This window comes from Leptonychotes weddellii, chromosome 16 (assembly GCF_054177405.1).
Source record: "Leptonychotes weddellii isolate Sample4059 chromosome 16, ASM5417740v2, whole genome shotgun sequence".
NCBI lineage: Eukaryota > Metazoa > Chordata > Mammalia > Carnivora > Phocidae > Leptonychotes > Leptonychotes weddellii.
In genome coordinates this window covers 2,547,131-2,573,562 of record NC_138384.1, presented here as the reverse complement: position 1 = coordinate 2,573,562, position 26,432 = coordinate 2,547,131, and the positions used below count along the sequence as shown (strand labels likewise).

At 49.4% G+C, this 26,432-nt stretch overlaps 1 protein-coding gene across 4 annotated transcripts; it reads right to left on the bottom strand.

Annotated features, from left to right (window-relative positions):
* Nucleotides 1-164: 164 nt before the first annotated feature.
* Nucleotides 165-26,432, bottom strand: MTHFSD (methenyltetrahydrofolate synthetase domain containing). Of its 4 annotated transcripts, none has more exons than XM_081806276.1 (8): nucleotides 26,355-26,432; nucleotides 22,531-22,634; nucleotides 21,194-21,307; nucleotides 17,446-17,559; nucleotides 14,645-14,735; nucleotides 11,324-11,436; nucleotides 10,943-11,068; nucleotides 165-1,652 (listed from the first exon to the last, which is right to left on the bottom strand). In XM_081806276.1, exons 1-8 carry the CDS (start codon nucleotides 26,368-26,370, stop codon nucleotides 1,113-1,115), a joined length of 1,218 nt encoding a protein of 405 aa, XP_081662402.1. In that variant the 5' UTR covers nucleotides 26,371-26,432; the 3' UTR covers nucleotides 165-1,112. The 4 variants fall into 4 exon arrangements, with proteins under 4 accessions (XP_081662402.1, XP_081662401.1, XP_081662403.1 ...); XM_081806275.1 differs by lacking the exon at nucleotides 21,194-21,307 and adding an exon at nucleotides 21,048-21,161; XM_081806277.1 differs by lacking the exons at nucleotides 21,194-21,307; nucleotides 26,355-26,432 and adding exons at nucleotides 21,048-21,161; nucleotides 25,596-25,906.

Sequence of the window (26,432 nt, the reverse complement as noted above, 5' to 3'; positions counted from 1 at the left end):
AGGAGCTGGACTCTTTTTCAGATATTTCTGCCCTTCGTTTTATTCATGACGCCTGGGGAAAGGAGCCTGCACTTAATGAGCAATCTGAGGGCAGACTGACTTTCTGACATCTCCACAGTATTTTCATTATAAAACCAAGGATAAAATGCTTTTGCAAAGGGAGATAGTGCCTCAAGGTTTTATTCAAAGTACATGCAAGGCATACCCTCCTGAAGTACGACCGTGTGCTTAAAACATGCTCAGTAAGACCCTGTGGTGAAAAAATTAAAATTTTGAACACACATACATTAAAAAGAAAATAGAATCTCCACTTAAGTGCTTACTTTGACTTTTTGCCCAGGATCCATTGCAAAAGCACTTCTGTTTAGAAAGCATAGTTCAGCCAAAATCCAGTTTTGTTTTTTAGGTACAGAGAAATGGAGGAAAAACCCAAGAAACATCAGGCATTGGGCAAATCCGTGTGAGCACCTGTCACTGTCTGTGACGTAGGCTGGGACTGCCTTCTCCACGACCAGTACCTCCTACAAGACAGCGAGGAGTGCAGGGTGTTCACCCAGAGACGGGGGGAGGCTGGAAGGGCAAGGAAGGCACAGAAGTGAGATGCGTGCCACCCACACATCAGACTGGCCCTCCATCGCGGACACTAGCACTGCGCTGTGACAAGCAGTCTGCAGCCAGGGGACTTGGCTTCTGCGTTGTGAATATAGCTCTCCCTCTACAGTCGGACCAGACCAAGGATCCAAGGACAGCAGGCTGTGCTTGGCATCTGATTCCTGCTAGGGCCTCTCCCCACTAACCCCCCCACCTCCCAATTCCAGAGCACAGGCGCTCCCAACTGCTGTCACTGTTTACTGCCACTTGCTCATCACCCACTCGGTTCCCCACAGCCTTTGAACTACCACAGAGAAGCCAGCATGGCTACGATGCCCAGCAGGCAGGCTGAAGGACCCAGACAGAGCAGGGCCTGGACGTGCCGACAGTGCACTCATGGCCAGCTTCCTACTCATCAGGAGGTCCCGGGCAGTGACAGAAGGCTGGGACATCCTGGAAAGCACTGGGTGCCCAAAGCAGCTCATGCAGCAACCCTCTGCCGAGTCCCGAGTACAGGCCCCTTAAGTTCCACGGGGACCAGAGCGGCACACATCCTCACAGGTCTGAGACAGCCGAGTGACAGGGTACTGCTCGTCTGCACAGCTGCCTGTCTCGTCGCCGGCCTTCTGCTGCCTGGCCAGTGCCACCTTCAAGGTAGTAGCACCCAGGCGCAAGCCCTGCAAGCAGGAGACAGCCTGCTGGGCTGAGGTGGGGGCCTCGTAGTGGAGGAAGGCCCTGCGCTGTGGCCCCTGCCACGTGAGCCTCTGAGGGACTGCACCCAGTTCTCGGAGGGCTCTCTTCAGCTCACTCACTTGGGCGTCCCGGGGAAGGTTCCCAATGTAAACAGTGTTAGAAGGCCCATCGTCCCCCTGCCCCGAACAGCATTCGGGCTGGTGTGGGTCCCCGGGTCTTCTGACAGTGCTCAGGGGAGGTGGCTGCTGGCTGCCAGTTCCCAGAAGGTGCCGGGGCTCATCCTGAAGGGAGACATCTTTCCCAGCCTGCCTCTCTCGGTAACGAAGGCTTCTGAGTATTGGGATTTTCCCCATCACCTCTCGGCTGATCTGAAAAAGCAAAGCAGTTCCAGCTACTCTCCAGGTGTCCAAACTTGGTCAGAAGGGAAGAGAAATCAGAGTCGCACAGGGGCCTCTGCCTCTACTCGGTTAAGGAGTCTCTCTGCCGAGCCGCACCAGTGGTCCCACCTGGCCCTGTGAGAAGCAGGACCCCTCTGTCTTAATCAGTTACTGTGACCCAGCCCCCATGCTGCCCCAGCTCAAGTGAGTATGGGGTCCCCACAGCCACCCTGGGTTGTTGCCTCTGGACTGTGCCTGACGTGCCACGGCAGCTGGCAGGAAGGGAATGGTTTCTCTATGCTCCTGGAGGCCCAGGAAGCAGAAAACCAAAGGCCTCCTATGCAGAAGGGACAGCAGTAAGTAAGGTTACTGGAAGGAGGGTTACACGGTCACAAGTGGCAATGCCCCTGGTGACCTCCAGAATAACTGGGGTTTCTGCCTTTATGCCTGCCCCCGTCTCCCGACTTATGCCTTTGGGTGGGATGGGATCTTTAACAGGGCCACCTGGCCGCCTCCTTCTCCCCATCTTCACTGGAGGTGCATTTCTCAGGGACCAAACCTTTCAAGGTATCACTGAAAATGCAGAAACAAGGCAAATCTGAAATAGAGCACTACGTTTGAAAACAATTTCTAGCAACACGTCATCAAGCTGCAAGGTAACACTATATAAAACATTAAGTCTCAATGGACAGGATTCCTATACAAAGGACATGTTTGGCTTTTTGGGAACCTGCACAACAAAGGAGGCAGTAGAAGAACCCCAGTACGTGAGGTGGTTTCCGGTCCTTGAGAACTGGCATTGACAGGCGGGGCCTGCGTGCACAGGGCTGCCTCGATCCATCCAGCTTGCAGTGTGGAGGCTGATGGTCCCAGCCCGGTGTGGCCGCCACACACAGTGCGGCCCTGTGGGTTAGGCTGAACCTGGACAATGCAGCCCAGGGCAGAACCGGTCTTCTGTCACTTGAGGAATCACACGGCAGAAAAGATACAGAAACACACTGTTTTAGTCCTTCTTAGCGATCCTCATTCTTTAGAGATGCTATCTGTCCTTCTTTAGGGCACAAAGCCTGAAAATGGCCAATTACCAAAAGGCAGGCAATGGTCCAAACATGGGACTTCCCACAAACATGGGTAAATCAGAATAAAGATCAGCATACGAGTTAGACAGGTAAAACTTTCCTCTAAAAATAAATAGCTCAACTAGTAACAATGTTGGATCAGTGATTCAGAGGAAGATTCAAAGAAACTCAAACACCTAAGAACAGTCGATTCGAGTACCTTCTCACAAACTTTAAGGCTCCTGATCCTCATTAATTTAAAGATTTTTTTTTTTTTTTTATTTGACAGAGAGAGACACAGCGAGAGAGGGAACACAAGCAGGGGGTGTGGGGGAGGGAGAAGCAGGCTTCCCGCCGAGCAGGGAGCCCGATGCGGGGCTCGATCCCAGGACCCTGGGACCATGACCTGAGCCGAAGGCAGATGCTTAACGACTGAGCCACCCAGGTGCCCCCCTCATTAACTTAGTACCTGGTTCTCTCTCCTAGCACTAAGTGGACCAATACTCTCCACCTTGGCACAGCCTTTCCACTGGGTCAGAGCCCTCTCCAAATGGACAGTGCCCTTGCTCCCAGGCACGGCCACATCAGAAGCCTCTGCAGGTGGCACTCGTCTACTGGGGTCTTCAGAGTAGCACACAGATGCTTGGCTGCCATAGACTTCTTAAAGAAAGACCTGCTCCTTCTAATGTTTCCCATTATTGAGACGCAGAGAAACAAACAAAAACCATGCCTGTGCCCTGGAGATACGCAGGCGATGTAGCTACTCTTTCCTAATCAAAAGGAAGTTTTCTTCCACTTGACCCTCTGCAATTCTTCTGAACTGATTCATCCAAAGATGACTAAGCTCATGGGCCAATACCCTAAGAGGCTCTGGTACCAAAGAATCCTGAAGATGATCTAAGTCCAGCCAACCAACTCCTTCCCACACCCCCAGTCCACCTTCTTAAAGAGTTCAGATTCTTGTGTCCTTCCAGAGTATTTCAAAACAGATTTAAACTGGTCATAATTAGATTATTTTTTTTTTAAGTAGGCTCCATGCCCAGCATGGAGCCCAACTCGGGGCTCAAACTCACAACCCTGAGATCACAACCTAAACTAAGACCAGTTTAGAGTGGGATGCTTAACTGACTAAGCCACCCAGGTGCCCCTAAAATGGTCATAATTAGACTCCTAAGGATATCTTAAGTTACTACATCTAGTATTTAGAAAGGACGATCAGATTTAAAATTGTAATTACAATCAGAGGAACCATGTGACTACATTCTTTTATGGAAGAACTGAATGTCATTCCCCTGTGACAGCAGTAGACAAGAGCAGTGAGGACAAACACCCTGGTAAACACCACACTTCCTCCAGCACCCGCTCGGAGCTGTCTTGGCTGGGTGACCGCCCCAAGTACTAAAACTCCCATGTGCTTCTGCCTGGTGGAACTACAGGGTGCCCTCAGGCCAAAGCAAGTGTTCTCAGGAAACCCAGTCCACAGGGCAAGGCTCCACACTTTAAAATCCATTTAAAACATGTCATGTGAAGCAAAAATACATCCTTCTCTGCACATCACAGGGAGCTACTTTATCCTGAGCTGGCACATGGACAAACTATAATCAGCTGAATAACAAGAATGTTTTAACCATGCACAGATTATGAACCAGCCTACAGCACCATCACACTGACTGACACACACACACACGGATCTTTAGAAATGGAAATGGCCAAATGCGTCACTTTTACGTAAAACTGCTCATCTCAAGAGCAGGATGTTTTTTGGGTAAGGAATGACAAAGCTTAATGTCAACTCATGCTTCTGCACCCTCAAGTTCTAAATGGAAAAATCTCCCTGTCTACAAGGTGGCTTTTGCCACTTTCTCAGCTGCTTGCCATTTCTGTGCTCTTTGCGGAGTGGCTTGGGCTGATGGCGGTCCCACAGCCACACAGAGGCCTCTGTGCACCAACTGGATGGGCTGGCTTCACACTCAGGACAGTTCGCGGCAGGGCTATGCTGTTTTTCCTGGCTAGCAATTAGGAACATTTGTTATGTTCTGTAAGTGTGCCATGTGAAATGAAAGATTTTGCCCGTTAATCAAACATAAAAAAATATTTCTGCTTTTCTCTAACCATTCCATTAAATAGTATAGAGCAAATTTGATTTTCTTTTTATGCGCTACAACCACTCTTCTCTGATGTTTACAGATGTCATTTATAAATATACATTCTCTGTAAAGATTAAATGAAAAATCCTATCCCCTTGAAATACATGCTAAACCCAATACAGATCAGAAATCTCACTCTCAAGACACCTGTAGCCAACCCAGGAAGAGACCCCAGTTCTGATCTTGCCTCCACTACCCACTGGCTTCGTTGCTTTTCCTGGCTCTCACTTCACTTGACCAGAAGAAACAGAGACTGGGAGGGATGGTCTTTAGAATCCCTCTCATTCTACAATGCCAGGACATGTTTGGGCAGCTGCTGGCAAACAAACAGGAACACCGTCAGTGTTTCTAATGTGAAACACAACTTCTACAGAAATTATTAGTTGTCTTGCATGAGACTAATGTGTATCATTCATTGATCGGAAATACTTTTAGATACGGCACTTCCCAACGACCAAGGCGAAATCATTCGATAGAGTAAGCATGCAAGGATACACCGAGAGTCAGTGAATGCACGGTCTTCCAGATGTCATTCATGTCTTGCAGGATTCGTTTGCTTTCCAATTACAGTGTCTCTTAATGATAACAGGGCTCATTTAAGACATCTTTTTGCACACAGCTGATCAAAAGTGTCACTTACTAATAAAATAGCCCCCATAGCGTTAGTCCTTTATAATTATGCTTTTACTGTGGGTGCTGAAGGACCAGCAGGGCAACGACCACACACCATCACTGCTTCAGACCATGCCAACAATCAAGCAGACGGTGCTATTTGGGAGTGGCCATGGAAGTCACTAAGAAAAACTATTTATTTTCTGGTATACACGATCGCCTCAAAACCTTTGCCACAACAAGATGCCAGCTTCCATCTGCAAACCACAGCTCCTGCCTATCCTATGCTCTTCAGGGGGAGGGGCAGCGTAACAGACAGGCCCACAAGAGCAGTGAGGTCCCCTCCGGCTGGGCCAGTTCAGAGCTGAGTGTGGGCCGAGTTCATGCCTGGCAGCTCCAGGCTCAGTTCCCACACCCAAGTGTCTGCCACATGGGGACGAGCAGCCCACGCAGCCCACCTCACACACAGGCATGTGCTTTGCACAAGCAGCTTGGACGGTCCAGTGTCACCGCCATGCACAAGCACATGACTTCTAGGAACTGGCACACTTTTAACCATCATGCATCTTGGATTCTCATTTTTACCACTTAGGAGTGTGCAGAGAATGGAGGCTCCTTGTGGAACTGGAGGCAAACACACCTGGGCAGAAGGCTGCCCTTGGAAAATGGTTTCAAATGTCCTGTTTTCTCTACTGAATGGTGTTGACTATAAAAGTGTATAGTTTCTGTGGGAAATTTAGAAAACAATGAAAAGAGGGCGCCTGGGTGGCTCAGTTGGTTAAGCGACTGCCTTCGGCTCAGGTCATGATCCTGGAGTCCTGGGATCGAGTCCCACATTGGGCTCCCTGCTCAGCAGGGAGTCTGCTTCTCCCTCTGACCCTCCCCCCTCTCATGTTCTCTCTATCTCATTCTCTCTCGCAAATAAATAAATAAAATTAAAAAAAAAAAAAAGGAAAACAATGAAAAGAAATCTGAATTCCCAGCTTGCAGAGATAACTACTGTTAATATTCGGATACACTTCCACCTTTTTTTTCTTTTTTGGGGGGGAGGGGGTAGAGGGACAGGGAGACAGAGAATCCCAAGAAGGCTCCACCATAGAGCCCAAAGGGAGGGGTCGATCCCACGACCCTGCGGTCATGACCTGAGCCCAAAGAAAGAGGTGATGCTTAACCGACTGAGCCACCCAGGCACCCCTCCATCTCTTTTCTATGCACGTTTTAGCATAATGAATACAAAATGATATACCAAACGTATATAAATTTATACTGTTTTTTCCACTTAATATCTATTACACCATAAACATTTTCTCATGCCATTAAATACTCTTTAAAAAGACCGTATGCACTTAAATTACAGGGTTGCAACACTTTAAGGCACTACATTATACTGGATACACATGAATCTCTATCTAAATTTGTAAGTATTTCTCTAGAACAGATTCCTAGAAGTTCAAGTACTGGGTCAAATATAGTGAATCTTTATAGAAGTTATCAGCCTTTCTAACTTGCTGGCCCAGTTGTGGGTAGGTGTCAGATCACATTTGGCTGTCATTTCCAGACAACGCTAATATATGGGATCGGAAAGCGAGTGTCAATGTCCCAGAACGGCTGTTCCTCACAGAAGTCCTTTTCCCAAATCCTTTTTCTCACGGCATCTGTCATTCTCAGCAAGTAAATCAAAAGGGCATGGTGACCATCTGGGAACAACCCTCCCAAACAGCTGTGGATGCTACAAAGTCGTTTCTTTGAGTCTATATACAAAAGAATAACCCTGGCAGGATCCCATTTCCTTAGCAAGGAGAAAATAATTCAGAAAGGCAGACATCCAGGTTTTGGTCAATGGTGTCACACTGCTCTCCTTTGTAATCAGTGATGGTACCTTTTCCACAGTTACCGTGGGAAGCAAGGGGGCTGGGAAGCAGACCTTTGATCTGTGGCTCTGGCAGCAAGGAGCAGTCTCGTGGGTGCCCTGGGTCTCTCTGGGGCTGCAGCCACACCCCGCTGCCTGACCATGTCTCCAGGACATTCTTAAAATAAGTATTTCACCTTCCCTCTGCCTCATTCTAGCTCAGCAGGAAGTAATAGAAGAGGTATGGGTCTTGGCCGTCCGGAGGCTCAGCCCAGTGGGGCTGTGTGTGTCTAGGAAAGCCCAGGGCCTTCGCCTTCCCCGAGCAGAGGGCTCCATTCTGCTGCTGCTTTCCAGGTGCTCATGTGGGTCTAGCAGGCAGCCAGGCTCCTGAGAGGATGCTTCGCTGCTCTCTCGTGACTCACCCGACACCTTGCAGCCCTGGGAACTGACTGCGCTGTGGGGGAGCTGCCGGAAGCTAGCTGCTGGGGACTTTAGCCACCATCAATGCACTCCTGCCAGAGCTAAGGGATGCAGGCAAATGGCTCCTGAGCCACTGCAGATCACCTTACACACGGCTGTCCACAGGCAGGGACATCTGGATTACTGTCCCAGAGACTAAACGACCACCTGAGCTGGAAGCGCGGCCCAGAGGTTTAGGACATGCCTCAGTGGCCAGGTCTCTTACACAATGCACCAGCCAGGCGGAGATCCTGGGGAAAGCACGTCCTTTCACCAGGGTAGACCTGCTGGATTGGGGGGCTCTGGGAGTTCTAGGTTCTCAGGGGAGGCAGCTTGTGGATGAAGTGGGGCAGTCATGGCACCTTATAGCTCAGACATGGCCAAGTCCCCCAGAGTTCTACAGGTCATCAGGTGCACACCAGGTGAGACGCCGCCCTGAGGGAAAGGAGGACCCCATATGAACACAGCAGACGCACCTTCTGGAAGGAATGTCTCTTTCTCCTTCACTGAGAGGCAGTAAAGGGCACACGGTGATAACACAATGCCATGGAGACACACAGGCAAGGCCCCGTCTTGGCTCAGTAAACCACTCAGAGGACAACTTTAAGGATTCTGCCACAGCGACGGTGTCCAGGTACATTTCTCACAATTACTGACTTGCGTTTCACACCTGTGACAGCCACAACGGTGACAACGGCCAAGTTCCCCAGGCACGTCGCGTGTACTGCCCGTGAGGTCAGCACTGACAGCACCCCACTTTAGAGATAAACAAATGGGGGGCTTGCAGAGGGTGCACGAAGGTCACAGATAGAGCGACTGAGACGTGCTGCTGCGGCTTCTAAGCTCATTCTAAATCACTGCCCCGGGGCGCCTGGGTGGCTCAGTCGTTGAGCGTCTACCTTCGGCTCAGGTCACGGTCCCAGGGTCCTGGGATCGAGCCCCGCATCGGGCTCCCTGCTCGGCGGGAAGCCTGCTTCTCCCTCTCCCCCTCACCCTGCTTGTGTTCCCTCTCTCGCTGTGTCTCTGTCAAATGAGTAATTAAAATCTTTAAAAATAAATAAACCACTGCCCCATCTGGTCTCCTGTCTTTAAAACCACAAGGCACAGGCAGAGAAAAGCAGGAGGTGGGCTGAGGAAGCCCACTGTCCGAAGTAGCTACAGGTGGACAGCTGAGTCCGTAGCAGCCTGGTCCCCTGGCGGGGACACCACGCACATCTCTGAGAAGGTGGGACAAAGGCCAGGGGGTCAAATGCTGCACAATCTTTGTGCAGTAAGAACGAATTAATACATTTTGTATGTATTTCATAACCTTCATCTGAGAGGTCTACAGTGTTTAGAAGGAACTGTGAATCCATATATTCCAACAAAATACACAAGAGGCAAAATCTGGGATCCTAATATCTACACGATAATAAGTCTATGGGTAGAAAATCACAGAAGGATATGCCAATGTGTATCAAGGAGTCCATGTGAAATAATACCATACCCTAGCATTGAACTTCCCCCACCCCTCCCCAAATCTTCAGTGGAATTCAGGGATGGTTTTCCCAATGTCGATGAAAATTCACTCTGGTTGCATAAGTAGCGAGGCCAGAACAAAAGCCCCAGGGGCTGGAGAAAGTCGCTGCTTTCAAATGATTCATGCAAAGGGAGGCCCAGGTGTGGAAGAACAAAAAACACAGGACCCCAAGATAAGAAATGGCACTTTCAGAGTTTGTGATTCTGGCCCAGGCCTCACTAGCGATGAGATGTTCCAGGAAGAGGGCGAGACGGTTGGGATGTCAACGAACAGTGCTGGCCCTGACGGGCTGCACACAGTGTGGCCAGCCGTGTCGCTGGCACCTCTGGTTGGTGTGGTTTCCTTTCACATAGAGGGAGTCTCTTCACCTAACATGACCAATAACATCATCTGTTGCTATTCTTGTATTTTTGTTAAAATCAGTGGGAGGTAACTGGCTATTCCCCAAAGCAAAACACCTCTCTCCCTCTTCCTGGAGAGACCACCCGGAATCTTCCTAAGGTGGGCTGCAGTCGGCCCTCGTCTATGAAGTGCTGGCCTCTGGGGGACCTGCAGCCTCACCGTGACTAGCCCCTTGTGCAGCCTCCCCAGGCCCATCCCCTCAGCTGTGAGCAAATGCCACCTCGCTCCTGTGACCCACGTAGCAGCATTCACTTAAGGAGAAGCTGTGGACCCGACTTCCAAGGTAAACCCAAGTGCTTACGAAAGACACCAAGGGATATCTGAATATTCAAAAAGGATGCCAATGCCTTCCCCATGGCACTGGGCCTGCACCCGGAGAGACCCATCCGCTCGCTTCTGGGTCATGCGTGCTCCTCCTCTCCGTTTTTATTGGGGCTAACCTAGGAGGAGCACAGGCCCCAGGGGGTCCAAACCGCCTTGCTGTGGTGTTTGTGGGAAAGGCCCACTGTGCCGCAGTGTTCCATCTTGGTGTCAACCTTGGAGTTGGATGTTATTGGTTTTCCATGCCCAAGGGAAGGCTGCTATCCAACTCTGATGATTCAGGTTTAAGGAACGGAAGACATGGAACAACAGCTTCAATCCAAACGAAGCACAACTCTCCCTGTTTCCTCAGTAACTCTGGCTGCTTGCCAGCGGGCGGGATCATAACCTATAGGCTGGCCTCTGGGATCGAACTCCTTCTGCAGACTAATGTAACGTGTACTGCTGACTGTTTTGCAGATAGGGGTCACAAAGGCATCAGCTAATGAAGGCTGTGGGTACTGCTTGGAGACCCAGGTCACAGCAAGACAAGTCGGACTTAGAACAGAAAAGCTGATGAGACAGTACGTTGTCGTGGCCAGGATGGTGGGACACAGCTCTCAGAGATGAAACCCGCTGGCAAACAGGGTGTCAAGGCATTGGCCCTCTGAGTGGACTGTTCCTTCTGCCATCTAGAACTGGTGTCTTGCAGCAGAAGATCTTGAACCTGGCTGCTTATCAGAATCCCACAGGTTTGCAAAGGAGATTCTTGGGCCTGTGCCTGGAGACTGTGATGCAGGAGGTGAATTTTTAAAAGCTTATGGATGATTCTAATGCACAGACATGCTGGGCCTAGGGATAGCTGCCATGCCAAAGAATACCACACAAGAGGAGATGCCTCTGAGCTATAGGCCATTGCTGGCCACAGGACCCACCTTGGACCACAAGATTCCCGTTGGTTTTGGGCGCTCGCACCCCGTAGCAATGACTCTCGTCGGAGTGAGAATGTAGTCCACTGTTAGGTCGTGGTCCTCAAGCAGCGCTTCAGGTATGTCGATGACCTGGTCAAACAGAAGTGGGTGAGGGGGCTGACAGGGAATGCGGCTCTTGTGCTCAAAGCACCGTGCAGTAGAAGCAAAGGGCTCACCAGACCCATGGGGATAAGGCCTCACTGCCACACAGATCCAGCTCTGGCTGATCACCACTCACAGCAGACGTGGAATGAAGGCAGAGACCAGTTTGTCTCCTTCCCTCCCCACCCACTCGCTCAGGGGGGTGTGGCAATAGCCTCTGCTTGGCCCGTTCATGGGCAGCACCTGGCAGTCATGGACGATGGTGACCACGGGCGTCCCCTGGCTGACTGCTCCCATCGACACCATCATGGCATATTCCAGATCAGCGTAACCTTCTCCCTTCCCAATTCTCCAGCCTAAGAGACATGCAGAGCGTCAGTATCTCAGGAGGAAATGTTTCATTGGGTCACAGCAGAAGCAGAAACTTGGACTCAATATCCCTGGCACTTCCTTAGAAACTTCCACAGTGAGCCCACAGGCAGCCCTCAACAGTGGGGTTCGGGGCATGCCGACGCTGCATACATACAGGGGTCAGCACATGCTGATGTGAAGCTTGAGTCTCTTAGATGTGTTACAAAAAGAAATGGAACCTGTGTTTATGTGAGCAGAACCCACATTTAAAAGCAATGAAAAGAGTAGTTTTTTTTTTTTGTTTTTTGTTTTTAAAGATTTTATTTATTTATTTGAGAGAGAGAGAATGAGAGAGAGAGAGCACATGAGAGGGGGGAGGGTCAGAGGGAGAAGCAGGCTCCCCGCCGAGCAGGGAGCCCGATGCGGGACTCGATCCAGGGACTCCAGGATCATGACCTGAGCCGAAGGCAGCCGTTCAACCAACTGAGCCACCCAGGCGCCCGAAAAGAGTAGTTTTTAAAAAGACTAAGAAAAAATTCCTACTAAAAACAAAACCTTTTTAATCAATTTCTCTTGGAGGGGAAATAAAAATTAAAATCAGGAATACGTGATTTAAGATGACATCACCTTGTCTTCTGAAAAGTCCAGCAGTCCCTGGAAGAGGGCTGGGTCTGGCAGAGCTAGTCCCATACTGTGGACTCCTAGGTGGGGACCACGGAAGTCTTAGCTGAAGCTGCATGAGAAGCTCCAGAGCAGGTAAGAATGCAGCAAGACAGGAAACATGACAATGCCTCTGGCTCCCACAAGAACCAATGTATCCTGCCATCAGGAAGCCCATGGCGCCGCAGAAATTCTAACTTCTGCTTAACATCAGCATCAGCATCCTCACCAAAGGCATCACTGCCCATGCATCTTTCTGAGATTCTCATCTGTCATGCTCCTTTTACAATTACCAACCTCCAATCATGCAAGCAAATAAACGTGAGAAAGACAGTGCAGAGGAGAAACGGCAAAGGATAGAACAGTCCGCAGACAGAGGCAGGCAGGTGAGCGGCAAACGTGAGCAATGACCACCTTCCCTCACCATTAAAGGCCAATCAGATGGCACATGAACTACCACTGTTCACTACTGGATTGGTAAACACGGAAGTTTGATGATTCTAGTTATTCACGAGGGAGTAGGGAGAGACATGAGGTGTATGGTGCTGGGGATGTGAGGTAGGCAACCTTTCTAGGGAGTTGTTTGGCAACAGCCACCAGGATTTCAAGTCCACCCTTCGGTTCAACAATTCCTCCGCTGGAGTTATCCCACGGATGGCCCTCGAAGGCACAAAGAAACTCTACCACAAGACTACACCTCACTTTAGTGTGATCTGTAAGGGAAAAGCCAAAACCAAACCCTGGTGACATCTTAAGTGCCCATCAGTCTGCAGGGATGGGCAAAGACCCTGGCCAGACATCATCTAGCAGGGCACAAAGTGCTGTATGCGCTGCTGCCCCTCCTGGGAAAACAGAACCAGGACAAACATAACCCGCACAGAGAATGCAAGACATGTGTGGACTCACAGGCATCTGTGGGTGTCAACACAAGGAAGCGCCGACGGTGGGCATCTGGGAAGAGCACAGGTGGTGTTTTCTGTGCTATTCCAATTTTCTACACGTGCGCGTGGTGACTTTTGCTGTGTTAATTGGGGGTTATCTGAATGATGACATTTATAGAATACTGTTTTCTTCTTCATATACCCTCAGCTAAGAAAGAAAACTCCTGATCTTTTAAAAGAAGACCTCTTTGTTAACTTCCCACTGTCAAAAGAGTATAACCCCAATCCTGTCCTTTGGGCTCCTGGTCTCTGAAAAGCCAACCCCAACCTACTGAAGGACCATCCTATGTGAACACATTGCCGCTTCTGTCCCAAAGTCCTCTCCTGCTCCACCTCTCTCCAAAACACCCAACCCTGAGGTCACTTCTGAGACGCTGCCCTGCTCAGGGCCCGAGGGCGGCTCTTATGACCCCCACCAATGTCAGTTCTGACTTCTGTGTGTAGCACCGAGCACATCATATCAGAGCACAGCTGCTGTGTCTGCTCTTCCGGCTCACTGTGGGCCCAAGGCAGAGACCACCCAGGGCTGGCCTGACACCTGGCCCACAGTAGGCACCCAGGGAACATGTGCTCATGGGAACCCATCCCTGATAACACAGATAAAGCGTTGTAACGGAGAATACAGAGAAAGCAAAGAACGAAGCACTACAATGTCTCACGTACTAGCGCAAAGAGCTGGCAAACACCATATACTCCAGGTGAAGATATGAAAGGCCAACATTTAAAAACATGACACTCAGGGTTTGGAATGAATGACTTAAGAGCATCTCTCATCAACTACTTGTTGGAAACCAGAAACCTCTCTTGAAGGAAGATCTTGGCTTTGGCTGGTTAATTTCCAAAGGGACAGTTTTAAGGATAGGCATCTTAGAACAGTCCTCTTCCTCTTGGAGGGGAAGGAGAGAGAATGCTTTCCCAGCAGGGGGCCCAAACCACATTGTGTAGGCGCAAGTCTGTGACGGGCTGACCTCTCGTGGAACCCACTGAGCCGTGGCAGTATAAGCAGCAGTATAACCAGATCATCTCCGAAGAGAGTCGAGCCAGGCCTGGAGTAGAGCAGCAGAGGCAGAAGAGGTCCCAGGGGAACCACAGGGGCCCAAGTCCTGCAGGCGGCTGGGCAGAGGGCAGAGGGCAGGCAGCAGCGTGGGACACCCTCCCCCCTCACCTGCCTGACCGGCACAGCACCAGGCCTCCCCGGGCAGGCTCAGGACACCCTGTGTTGCCCAGAGGCTGCTGCTCCCTACCAGAAACAAGGTTTAGAGCCTAACGTTTTTCTGTTCCCTGGAGATTCTCCAAAACCAACTATTTACTGACATACTACAAATAAATCCAGCTCCAGTTCCAGGTAGTTTAAGAATAGAGGAAATAGCTTTCACCACCTGAAGAGAGACGATCTCACTTTATTTTTCCTAAGAAAAATGAAAATACTGTGAAGGTATTGAGTGTGAGGGACTGCGTTCATTCTTCAAAATGAATGAGAGATAGAGTGGTTTCAGAGGACAGATGTGTGTCCGGAAAACTGAGATTACTTACCTTCAGTGTTTAAAAGATGAACAGACAGCAGAACGTCAAGCTGCAGGTCACATCCAGGAATTTCGGATTTTAATCTTACCTTTTTCAGAAACAGCAACGGACCCCACCACAACTAAGTCCACAAGAACCCTGGAATCCAAGCCCACAGGAGTGCTGTAGTTCCTCACGCCCTGTGAACACAGACGTGGGCCTGAATGCTTCCTGGGCAGCGAGCGGCGGCCGCACCTCACAGTTCACAGGCGAGCAGCACTCAGGGTCTGAATCAACCTCCTGCATGAGGCAAACCCATGCCCTACAATGAACACGCGGCGTTGTGGAAATGGCATTTTAGGAAAACCATGGCTCAGAAACCATCTTAGGATAATTTCCCACAATTTCTTCCCCAGGAAAGATGCCACTTGGAACTGACAGCACAAATGAGTAAGATGTTAAGTTCACAATACTGAGCAAATCATTTCTTCCCACGAGGCAGAAGAGCACAGTGGTTAAACCACAGGCTCAGGAGTCACACAGAACCGGGTCCAGATCCCTCTTAGCCCCGTGACCTCAAGAGGAGGAAGCTGACCTTCAGTTTCTTCACCTCTAAGACAGAGGTGCCACTGCCTTGCCGGACGGGTGCTGGAAGGGAAGGAGACCATGGGGGTAGTGCATTTAGCACATTACGACGTGGTCAGTCAAAGTGTGGGACAAATAACGTATAAAACACTGGGGCTGTTACCTGCACGTGTGCTTCACTTCTGAAAAATTACTTGTTCAACCAAAATGCACTGAAAATACACACGTTTACACTAACTGAGGCTTGTATTTACAGAGTACGGAGGCTGATATGGTCACGAGTCTCAGATAACAAGGGCTACAGGTCAATCTAAGGGCCAAATCAGGACACTGTACAGACCAGTGCCTGGCACTGGAGGGTCACGGCATGTGGTATTATGCCTCGTCTACAAGCACATGACAAGTCACTTATGGGATCAGTACAGGGGGTTGCTTTGGGGCTCTCAGCGGTCAGACCACAGTCACAGGCCCACTGTGCCCCATGGTGGGAAGGCCTGCTTTGCTTAATCTCACAATGGCCATGCAGCTGGCATCTCACACCCACGGCCCACATCCTCAGCCCTGTTTTAATGGGCTTGGTGCCTGGCAGCCTTGGTGAGCAGACCCCTGTGTTGAAACTCGATCCATCAGACTTCCTCCTCCCTCCCTCGGTCAGCTTCACCTGCTCTGTTGGCCAGAGTGTGAGCAACCAGGAGTCTCCCCGATTCTCCAAAGTCCTGTTTGATTCAACAAAACCTCAGCTGATAAACATTTCTGTGTGCCCAGAGAGGTGGTTACTGGACGACTCCTGAGTTAGAGAATACAAAGACACCGAGATCACACAGGTGGCTGGGACGTACCGGTGGCAGAGGTGTTAAGGGACAAATTCAGAGACTTCTCTGCCAAAAGGCAAGGCCACATCTGAGTCTCCTAGAGTCGACCCACACGGGGGCAGTATCTCTGCCGCTAAGCTCTGGCAGAGTAGATAACGACTGCACCACGACTGGCAGCTGCACAGAGGCCCTAAAAGCCTCTCTCCCCTGTGCCATCGAGAAAACAGAAACGTCCTTTTCAGGTTCCAGTGTCTCATGTGCTGACAGAGCCCGAACTCTGCGGCTCAATCCCTAGTGAAGTTCAGCCGCGAGAGCTGGTCCGGCTCTACCCCGGGCCCAGCCACACTTTCAGGGGCACGTGTAAGGGACCAGCCGGTGCTGGCGCGTCACGGGGAACTTTTGCCAACACACCACGTGGCAGTCACCTTTCAGAGGGGCGGGGATGCCGTGAAGGGGGACACAGACCCCTACAACCACCACAGGCCCCTGTGATGGACCCTCAGATACATTTGACCTGGACCTCAACCCCAGAAAGGGAACCGCTGGTACCGTCCCAAACCCACGACTCCGGAACCGCTGATCACACTCCCTGCCGGCTCTGGGAAATGTGAGCTCCTGTCTGCGGCCCGCGTCTGCCAACTGCAGACGGTCACACAGTTTGCGTTTTTGAACACCGACCAGAACCATGACTGTCTCTTATTTTTCTCATTTTCCCTTTGCAGTTTTTTCTACATATATTTTATTGTTTTACTTTATTACACGTACTTTTGAAAGCTGTATCAAATTCTATTTTTGGAAGAAGGTTATCAATAAGTAACAATAAAAATTTAATTTTTAAATATCAGACTTAAGTGGAAAATCTTTTTTAAAAAGATTAATACCCTATCTTGATGCCCTATTTTTTATTCCCAATAGATGAGGCATCAAATGACCTACGATCTATTCTAGGACTCTGAAAAAAATCACCAAATTCTATTTCTTTATCTGCAAAATACAGGACAAATGCCACCACAGGGCACCATGATGTATTTATAAACTTCAGTTTTACTACATTGTAAACGCTCAAGAAAACCACATCACCGAATTACTAAAACCATCATTCAGAACTGGTGAGGCAATTTCCAATCCAAGTATTTTGGAAATTCCTGAGTTCCCAGTTGCTCTGGTGGCACTTAAAAAATGCTATGGGCCACCAGACTACGGCACACGTTAACATCAGAAGGTGCCAGACCATCCGATAACTCATTTTTTCTTCATTTTGAAAAGGGAAATTACAATCTGCCAAGTTGGTGCAAAAGAGAAACTGGGTGACTCAAATGGAACACATGCATTCATGGTTTTTCTACTTGGCTCCTTTGCTGATAGGACTGCTGAATACTTTGCCATCTCCACTCATTTGGCTTTGTGAAAAATGAATTTCAATTTTGTGGTGTATTTTACACATTCTAACTCACCAGAAGTCTCGGCTGAGAATAGCGCTCTCCTGTTGGGTGATGCGGCCTCCTGCACTTACCTGAGAGGTAGCACATTTCCTCAAGATGTCTTTAGTTGCCCCGGGAGGTGGTGTGATCTTATTAAATAACCCCGTTCTCAGTCGTGGTGTTGGGACCAACAATGTTTTTTTGCTCTTTTAAAAAAAGACAATCAATAAATTACAAAATTAAACATAGAAAACTTGTGTATATTAGCATTTCAGGGGCAGAAGCAAGTGACTATTATTGGCATCTTTTGGTGTGTGCCAAGGAAATGACTTCTTTGCAAACCCAATTAAATAACGTATGGTGGTCAATCTTACTCAGGGCCACTATTCCACCCCACTTAGGATGAAGAGGCAGTGAGTTGTCAAACTCCTGAATTCTACTTTACTTGCCACTCAAAATCACTACAGATACAAAGTGACAATGTAAATCCAAATGAACGTCCGTTCTCATTAGAATTCCAACCAGAACTTTCCTGTGTCCTCCCCTCCCAGCATCACATACTACAGTTACAATGCTTCCTTTTTTTAAAAAGATTTTATTTATTTACTTGAGGGACAGTAGGAACGGGGGGAGGGGCTGAGGGAGAGGGAGGAGGAGACTCCCTGCTGGGCAAGAAGCCCGATGTGGGACTTGATCCCAGGACCCCGGGATCATGACTTAAGCCGAAGGCAGAAGCTAAACCGACTGAGCCACCCAGGTGCCCACAACGCTTTTGTTTGAAACCTGCATTGCATGATCTCAAGCCTTCATAACCAGTTTGCTGTTCAGTAAGTTCCAGTCTCAGAGATTAATACTCATTATAATCGATATTTTGCATTGACCTGAGTCCACAGGCCCCTTTTCCTCTATTTAGTTCCCAAACACCTTGTTGTGAGTCCCAGAGCATGGATTCGCAAAGTGCACGCCCCTGGCCAGCAGGTGCAGCCCCTGGACACCTGTGAGGAATGACCAGAAGCTTGGGGGCAGGCACAGCAATCTGCTTTCACGAGCCTGCCAGGTGATTCTGATGCCCAGGAAAGTTCCAGAACCACCACTACAGGCATCTCTGCAGACTATGCTGGGGCAGGCCATGAGGCAATTGTAAAATTTTAAAATTTTCGGTGTAAAAAAGAGTATATTTTAGTTTTTGTGCAGGAGATGATAGCCTGAGACCAATATAAGACCTGTAAAATCACAGGTTGGCTTACTTAAAGCCATGAGAGAAATATTTCAACACAAGTCATGACCATGTGCTCTTTTCCTTTGGAGTGTGAAAGGTTTGGGTTCATTCACAGTCTGAAGATTCTGGTGTACTGCCCATTATGATGGTTGCTCCCTTTTCTGGAAGCTGCTTGTACTTTAGATCACCTGAGCAGTGGGTATGCAGACCCACTCAGAGCATCTGATTCAGAACCTGACATCAGCAAGAGATAATTTTCAAAGTTCCCTGGGTGGTGCTAACATGCAGCCAGGGTTGGCAAATGCTGGCCTGGCCAGTGGTTCTTAAAGGAACCATCAGGGGTGTTTATTGAAAAGACTCTAGGGGCGCCTGGGTGGCTCAGTTGATTAAGCATCTGCCTTAGGATCAGGTCATGATGCCAGGATCAAGCCCTGCATCAGGATTCCTGCTCAGCAGGGAATCTGCTTCCCCCTCTTCCTCCTGCCCCCCCACCCACAACTTGTGTGTGCTCTCAAAAAAAAAAGCAAGAAACAAACAAAACAAAAAACCCCAATAAAATCTTTAAAAAAAAAAAAAAACCAGACTCTAGAAACCTACTGAACGTCTGGGGTTGAGCCTGGGAAACTGTGTATCCCCAAGCACAGGCCACTGTGTCCCCAGGCATGGACTGTGGCCATGTGCATTGGGATCCCTGTCTACACTTAGGTGCGCTGTGGAGCATGCAGGTTTACCTGCTTCCCAAGTGATTCTTAAACCACTAAAGTTTCCATTTCCAGAAACACAGAGGATTCTGTAGCCCTACAGCGCAAGGACCACACATGTCTTTATGTCTTTTTCACCACTATTATCCCTGTGCCCAGCAGAGAGCCTGGAATACAACAGATTCTCAAAGCTTGGCTTTCTTTCCCCTGAATAAACAGACAGTGAGGACCCTATTCCATCCTGCTACCTGGCTGCACTCCTCCTACAGGATGTCTTGACTAATCTCCAACACACTCAAGGCTTTGATTTGTGCTCTGATGGGCTGACAGGTAAGAACCTCATACACGCAGAGAACTGGCTCTGGAGTCACAGTGTGGGTCGGAATCCCAGCTCCACCATTACCAAATGGGGGACTTGGGCAAGTCATTTAACCTCTCCGTGTCTAGCTTACTCCATGTCATATGGCAACAGAGATCACTCCTACAGGGTTGTTGGCTGAATTAAATGAGGTAATATAGTGCAGTGTTTTGACAGAGCTTTGTCCTCACACAAGGCAACCACTCACTTCGGGCTCTTCTCTGCTGCTATTATTTCCTCTAGTTCATTAAAGTGAATTACTGATGGGGAAAATATGGCTGGCAAGAAAGAATGCTTCCAGAAGGGCCTGATTGGGAGGCTTCTATTGGGGCTGAACAGCAATCAGCAAACAATCAGCAAACAAAATCCCCTATACACAATCCTTGAAAGAACCAGAGGAGGATCCCTACACCCTCCTCGTTCCCTGTAAAATCATTTTCTGGCATTCCCTTCTCCACACAGGCTGCAAGGTGCACTGCGTGACCAAGGCCTCCCAGGAGCTGAGGGAGAGCTGAGCGGCCACACAAGGCGTGGTCGGTCGCCTAAGGAGGAACTCTGAAGATCTGGATTCATATCATCAACAGTAAGTTGTCTCAATAAAGCAGCAGCAGCTTTGTTAATAAATCAGTGCTGATATATGGATGTTCCTGCTTGTACAGTTTTGTTTGTATTTAACTTACAGGTTTATTGTGGTTTTACAGCTGCATAAGAGCTATGAACATTTAAATTTATACCAAGTTTTCTGTTTATACTTATTAAATTTAGTTAGTGAATTTAAAGCAACCCTCGGGGAGTTTTTTTTTTTTTTTCCTTGAACAGGGGCCTAAGTATGTAAGTTAAGAAACACTGTTCTGATTTATAAATTTTGGGGACTCCATCAGATTTCTTACTCATGGGTTATCAAGTATCAAAGAATTATAATATAAAAGTAGCAGAAGGGCGCCTGGGTGGCTCAGTTGGTTGGGCAACTGCCTTCGGCTCAGGTCATGATCCTGGAGTCCCGGGATCGAGTTCCCCATCGGGCTCCCTGCTCGGCGGGGAGCCTGCTTCTCCCTCTGACCCTCCCCCCTCTCATGTGCTCTCTGTCTCAAATAAATAAATTAAAAAAAAAAAAAAGTAGCAGAAGGAAATAACCATAACCTTTCCCTTCTGATGAAGCACATCAGATTAAAGAGTGCCTCAAGGTCATCGTTGTGAATGTCCTTTATCTTTGAATTTAGGAACGTTCATGACTTCTGACAAATTAAAGACTTCTGGACTCTTCCTGGAAAAAAAAAAAACTCCGAGGGTATATTCTGTGTGGGAGGGAGTCAGAAGCACCATCCTTCTAAATATATGAGTTGCACACATTTGCCAGGCACCTGGAGAATGCATTTTATCAGTGGCCAGGGCTCTGGCTTAGGAAAATGGGATTACCTGCAGCGCCAGCAGGCGAACACCTTCCAGCGGTTTATCGGGGTCCACTTTAACTTCCTGTGTTCTGGCAAAAACTTCTAGGTCTCTGATGTTTTGGCAAGCCAGATAAGAGCCCTAGTTAGGCAAACAGACAGAGTTGCACTTACGTCGAGGACGAAGAAGCGAGCATTTGTCTGGGGAGCATCAGGATTGACTTTAATGGTTCTGGCCATTTTGAACGCCTGCAAACGTGGGAAATGCTCAGCAGCACGGGAAGCACCCTGTTTTCAAATGCAATTGCACATTACTGACCGGACAGCATGATCCTGGGCCTACTGCACGCAGGAGCAGATTGGTCTAGCATCTCATTCAGACAGGTGGGGTGCACTAAGTCTGAGACAAGATCTAGGAGTCACCCAAAGAAGTCTGGGAAAGTAGTCAGGGTAGAAAGGGGTTGAGAAAGCGAGCCCCAATTTAATTTTAACCAAAATAAAACATACATTCCAAAAAGGTGTAGAAAGTGTATAGTTTGATGAATTTTCACAAAACGAACATAGCTGTGTAATAACTGCCCAAAACAGGAGTATATTACCACTAACCTGGAATTCCCACCCCTCTCCAAGTTGGTTCCTTTCTAAACATTTTTTACTGATCCTGTGCATCTTTCTCTTTTTCCTGTACTTCATGTATATTTCTCTCCCTGGGATAACAAGCACTAAAGCAAAACAAAGTAGCAACAAAAACATACAAAAACAAGTTTTTCAAAGGCCCAGGATGGCCTCAGAACCAGCTCAGCTGAGGACCAGAGAAGGGTGGGAGCTTGTTTCCAAGAAGCCATGAATGGGAAGATAAAGTCCAGCCAAAATGGGGGATGATGGCAAGTAAATGAGCCACACCCCTTTGGGCCGGATAGAGCAACCAGTGTATCTTCAAAAAGCACTTCGTTTTCCTTGTGGAAAACACGCATGCCGAAATTATGAGCTGTGTATGTTCACTCGTTCAAGCAAACTTGTTTCCTATGAACAGTGTCATAAACAGACATCTTTGATTATCTTCTATTCTGAACAGTGGGGAAACTGAGGCCTGGAATCATCAATCAGGGACCGGCGAGGCCTTCCGCTGTCCAAAGATGCTGGCCCAGGCCTCCTCTCAGAGGGCATCACTCCTTGCTGTTCTTAAGGGAGCCAATTTTGAGAAAAGGGACTACAACAATAACATGCTTCCAGCCAGGACAAATATCTTACTCCATGTCAAGTGGCAAAACATGACCAACCCACCAACCCTGCACAGAAAGGCAAGAGGCTGTAGTGAAGGTTAAGGAACACAGACGAGGGACATCTCAAAACACAAAGGACATGCGGGCCAGTGGTGTGGATTTTGCACTACTACTCACTGTTCACCCAACTCGGATCCACCATGAAGCAGGACAGTTAAGTGCGTTACTAACTCTCTCAATCAGGAATAGCCTGTTTTCCTTTTGAATGCTCCAGGAATGCTTCAGTACCTTGAAGTTGGGAATCCTGTGATGAACAGGCCGGGGAAAATCAGCTAAATTTTGTGATTCCATGTAGTCCCAAATCTGTTCACGAATGTCCTGTTTGGAAACACCTATGGCAACAAAGAGTGGGACTAGTTAACGGGGCAGAAAGGAGTCCTGCCACATGTGCAGGCCGGGCGCTGCTGGGTGCCTGCTCCAGCTGCACCCTCAGCACTCTGTCACGCCAGACCAATCCAGGGCTTCTCAGCTCTATGGCGAAAAATCAGGGTTAGTGATAAACTCACAACAAATTGCTAAAGTCCAAAAACAGAGTAAATTCAAGACAACCCAGGTGTTTAACCTAGCTCTACTGAGCTATAGGAGCAGCAGAACAAAATGCAAAGCGAGCCAGGTACCCAAGCTTTCCTCAGGTCCTTGCTGGGAAACGCACATTCTGATCAGTCAACGCACTGCAATCCTTGGTCTAATTAGTTTTGACATAGTTATGATTAGTGCATGCAGACTGTAAACCCAGAAAGCTTGCCTTAAACCTAAGCGCTTTGTAAACCACCTATTATTTTGGATTACCAATTACAATCCCCTTTATTAGTATAGCAATTTCTTATTCTATACCAAACTTCAGAAGCGCATTTTTTGTCAACAAATATTCTTTAATTTGATTGGAGCAGTTTTAATAAAATCTGCATTAATCATGTGTTCCTCTTGGAGTGAAGAACTATAAAAAGCAGTTTCCAGTTAGGTGGAAAAACATAAAACCAGCACCTTCACAAAGACACATTTTTAAAATATTCACTGAATTTTCATTTCTGTTGGTCCTAAAGGATATCCTTGTACTTGTACAGAAGTCTGTTTCAAATCACTTTATCCACTTGATCTGTTTTCGTAACAATTTGTCATGCGGCCAGCACTGAGAATCATGAGGCAAGGAACTCATCATGAGGTCATCTCAGTGACTGGTCAATTCTCAACACCAACCTGCCCTAACCGCTGGTGAAGAGGAGTGCTGACTACCCTGCACCATCTGAAAGTCCCCGTAGGGACACATGCACAGGGCTTAGGGAATGTGCATCTCCGAAGCTGGCAGTGAAAGACAACCTCTTTAGAGAACCCAATGTGCACCACAGCTAGATGTGAGGTTCTACATGTACTCTGTGTGCCTGCGGCACCTCTCATCACCTGAGTAGGAAGGAGGGGCAGATACAACCCCACAGGTCCTCAGTCTCCCTTCAATGAGTGCAGGATATTGAAAAGTGACCCACGGGAGCAGCCCAGGGCCAGAAACTGCTGGGAATCACCTGGATGGGTGGTGCGATTGGGCTGGCAGCTGGCTTCTCACCATACATTTCTGAGTTGTGTGGCTTTGAATCATGTGAATCAATTATATTCTAAAATTTTATTTTTCATAAATGGACTTTGAAAACATGCAGAGGGGACTATATTGACAAGCCTCTCTCCTCGGTGCCTGCTGGGGACCAGCTCTCTTCCCCCAGGGCAATCAGCGCACCCTTTTTTCCTCATGAATTTTCCCCCAGGTACCTCTGGCCCACACAGAAGACACTCCCTGTCATGTCCTTTCCCTAATGTGGCACACTCCACAGCACACAATGTCCTGCACACTGGTGTTCTTGCCAAATATCTTGCAGATCAGCCCACGTGGTATACAAGAGCACCTCTGTTCTTTTGTGAAGTTGCACGGTATTCCATTGTAGGGACAGGCCAAAATTTACTCAGGCAGTCCCCTTCTGAAGGGCAACAGGTGGCTTCCAATCTTGTTACCGAGGTACACTTTGCCACCAGCCCATTTTACCTCAATTTGTTAACTCTCCACGTGTAGCCTAAGGCATAAGGGCCCAGAGCCAAAGGCTTCCACTGCCTACGCCCTCTGGCTAGGCCTAGATCTCCTCAGCACAGCATGCAGCCCAGTCCCAGAGCCTCTTGGAGCCCACTACAAACACTTCTCAGGCCTCCTGTCCCTAGCTGTGCTTTAAAGCCATTCCAGATATCAAAACTGCAGATTTGGGTGTGCTTAGGGAACACACATCTGTAAGACGCAGCCTGAGTAGGCCGACACAGGCAGTTTCCAGCACTTGGCTTGTTCTTTCCTCCTGGGAGCTCTGCACTGAAGGTGTCTGCTGCCAAATCTGCTCAGCTCTCTGTCCCTTCGATAAACCCTCATCACTCTTCAAGGCTCGGCTTCAGCACCACCTCCAGGAAGCACCCCCGCCTTCTGCTCCACTGCCTGGGGATCCCTCTGTCACAGGGTCACAAGGACCTCTAGCCGACAATGCCCTGCTGCCCACTTCAGCCTCACCTCCATCACTGCTCGCGGTGGATTCAAAATGTGGCTCAAGCGTTACTGGTCCCTGCTTCCACACACCTGCCCATCTCTTTGTGCCTTTCACACCTTGGTACCTCCTCTCCCTTCAGGTCTGCCTGACGCACCACATCCCCCTGTAGGTATTCAGAGAGCCCAGTTACATTACAGGCAGCTGCCCTCCTTTAGGAACCCAGAGCACCCTGTTTTTTTCAAACACAATCATGTTGATACAACTATAAGGTTAATATACTTGTCACTTTCACTAATAACCCACGGGTGCTACAACATTCCCAACACCTTGCAGGATACCGTGTGGGACACAAGAAACCTAAGAAATTGTGACCCTTGCTCTGGAGAATCAATTAATCACAAACATCTGAGTGACTCCCATTTAGAAAGCGATAATGGTGATTGGGAGGAGCAGCGAGAGTGAAAGGGCAGCTCCTCGCCCTTGGGAAAGTGACAAAAACACGGGAAATGACTAGGAATAAAAGGCAACATACATTTGCGTGAAATGCCTGAACCCCGGTGTGTAATTGCCTAGTTACTTCCCCCAACAGGTTGTGGCTCTGTCGGGTCAACCAGGGTCTCACTCACACTTCCACCTCTAGCTCTGCGCTCAGTGCCGGCGGTCGGCAGGCATCTGAGCGAGCAGAATCTCTGAGCCGAGCCGTTTACAGGCTGCACCCTTGGTAAGGGCAGAAGCGCACTTATTCCCGGTTGTGGAACCTGGCTTTGACAGGCTCCGGCTCACCGTGGGCTTCGGTCCTGGGTGCTGTCTTTGCCAAGCAACCCCGCAACAATCACCAAAGCTCTTCTCCACAGAGGGTGACCCCCTGGAGCCCGGGCGCAATGAAGCAAGTGTTCCCAGCGCCTGGGCAGGGCAGGGCCGGGCACAGCGAGGCCTTGGAAAGCATTTCAGAGGACAGCGATTAAGCGGCCCGGCGGCGAAGTTAAGCTGCTTTCCAGTCCTGCCCCGCCACCAGCTGTGAGCCTGGGTCTCCTCGCCGCACCGCGGGTATGCTAGTGCGGACCTCACAGGTGGTGGCTACGATCGATCGGCACGGGGCCACGGACACCACCAGGGGCACGGCTCTAGTCCTCTCTCTTCTCCCCACTATCTTCCCTCCACCGACAGGGTCGCACATCAGGGTCCGAGACCGGCGCCGGCTGGACCCCCGAGCCCCGCTCAGTCCCCTCCGCGTCCCCTCCCGCCTGTCCGGTGGTCCCGCCCGTCAGATAGGTCCCTGGCGGCCCCTCACCGGCCGACCCCCGCCTGCCCCTCAGGTGGGTCCTCGGCCGCCCCTCACGCGCCCGCCCCCCGCCTACCCCGGGTGGGTCCCTAGCGGCCCCCTCACCCGCCTAGCCCTCAGGTGGGCCCCCGTTGCCTGCCGGCCCCTCACTCGCCCGCCCCCCTCTTGCCCCTCGAGTGGGTCTCTGGCGGCCCCTCACCCGCCCGCCCCCTGCCTGCCCCTCAGGTAGGTCCCCACCCGCCTCTCCCGCGGGTCCTTACCCGTCTTCAGCTCCATGACGACGCAGTCAGCGAGCGACGCCTCCAGAAGCCGAATCCGGCGCGGAGTGACGTCACCCG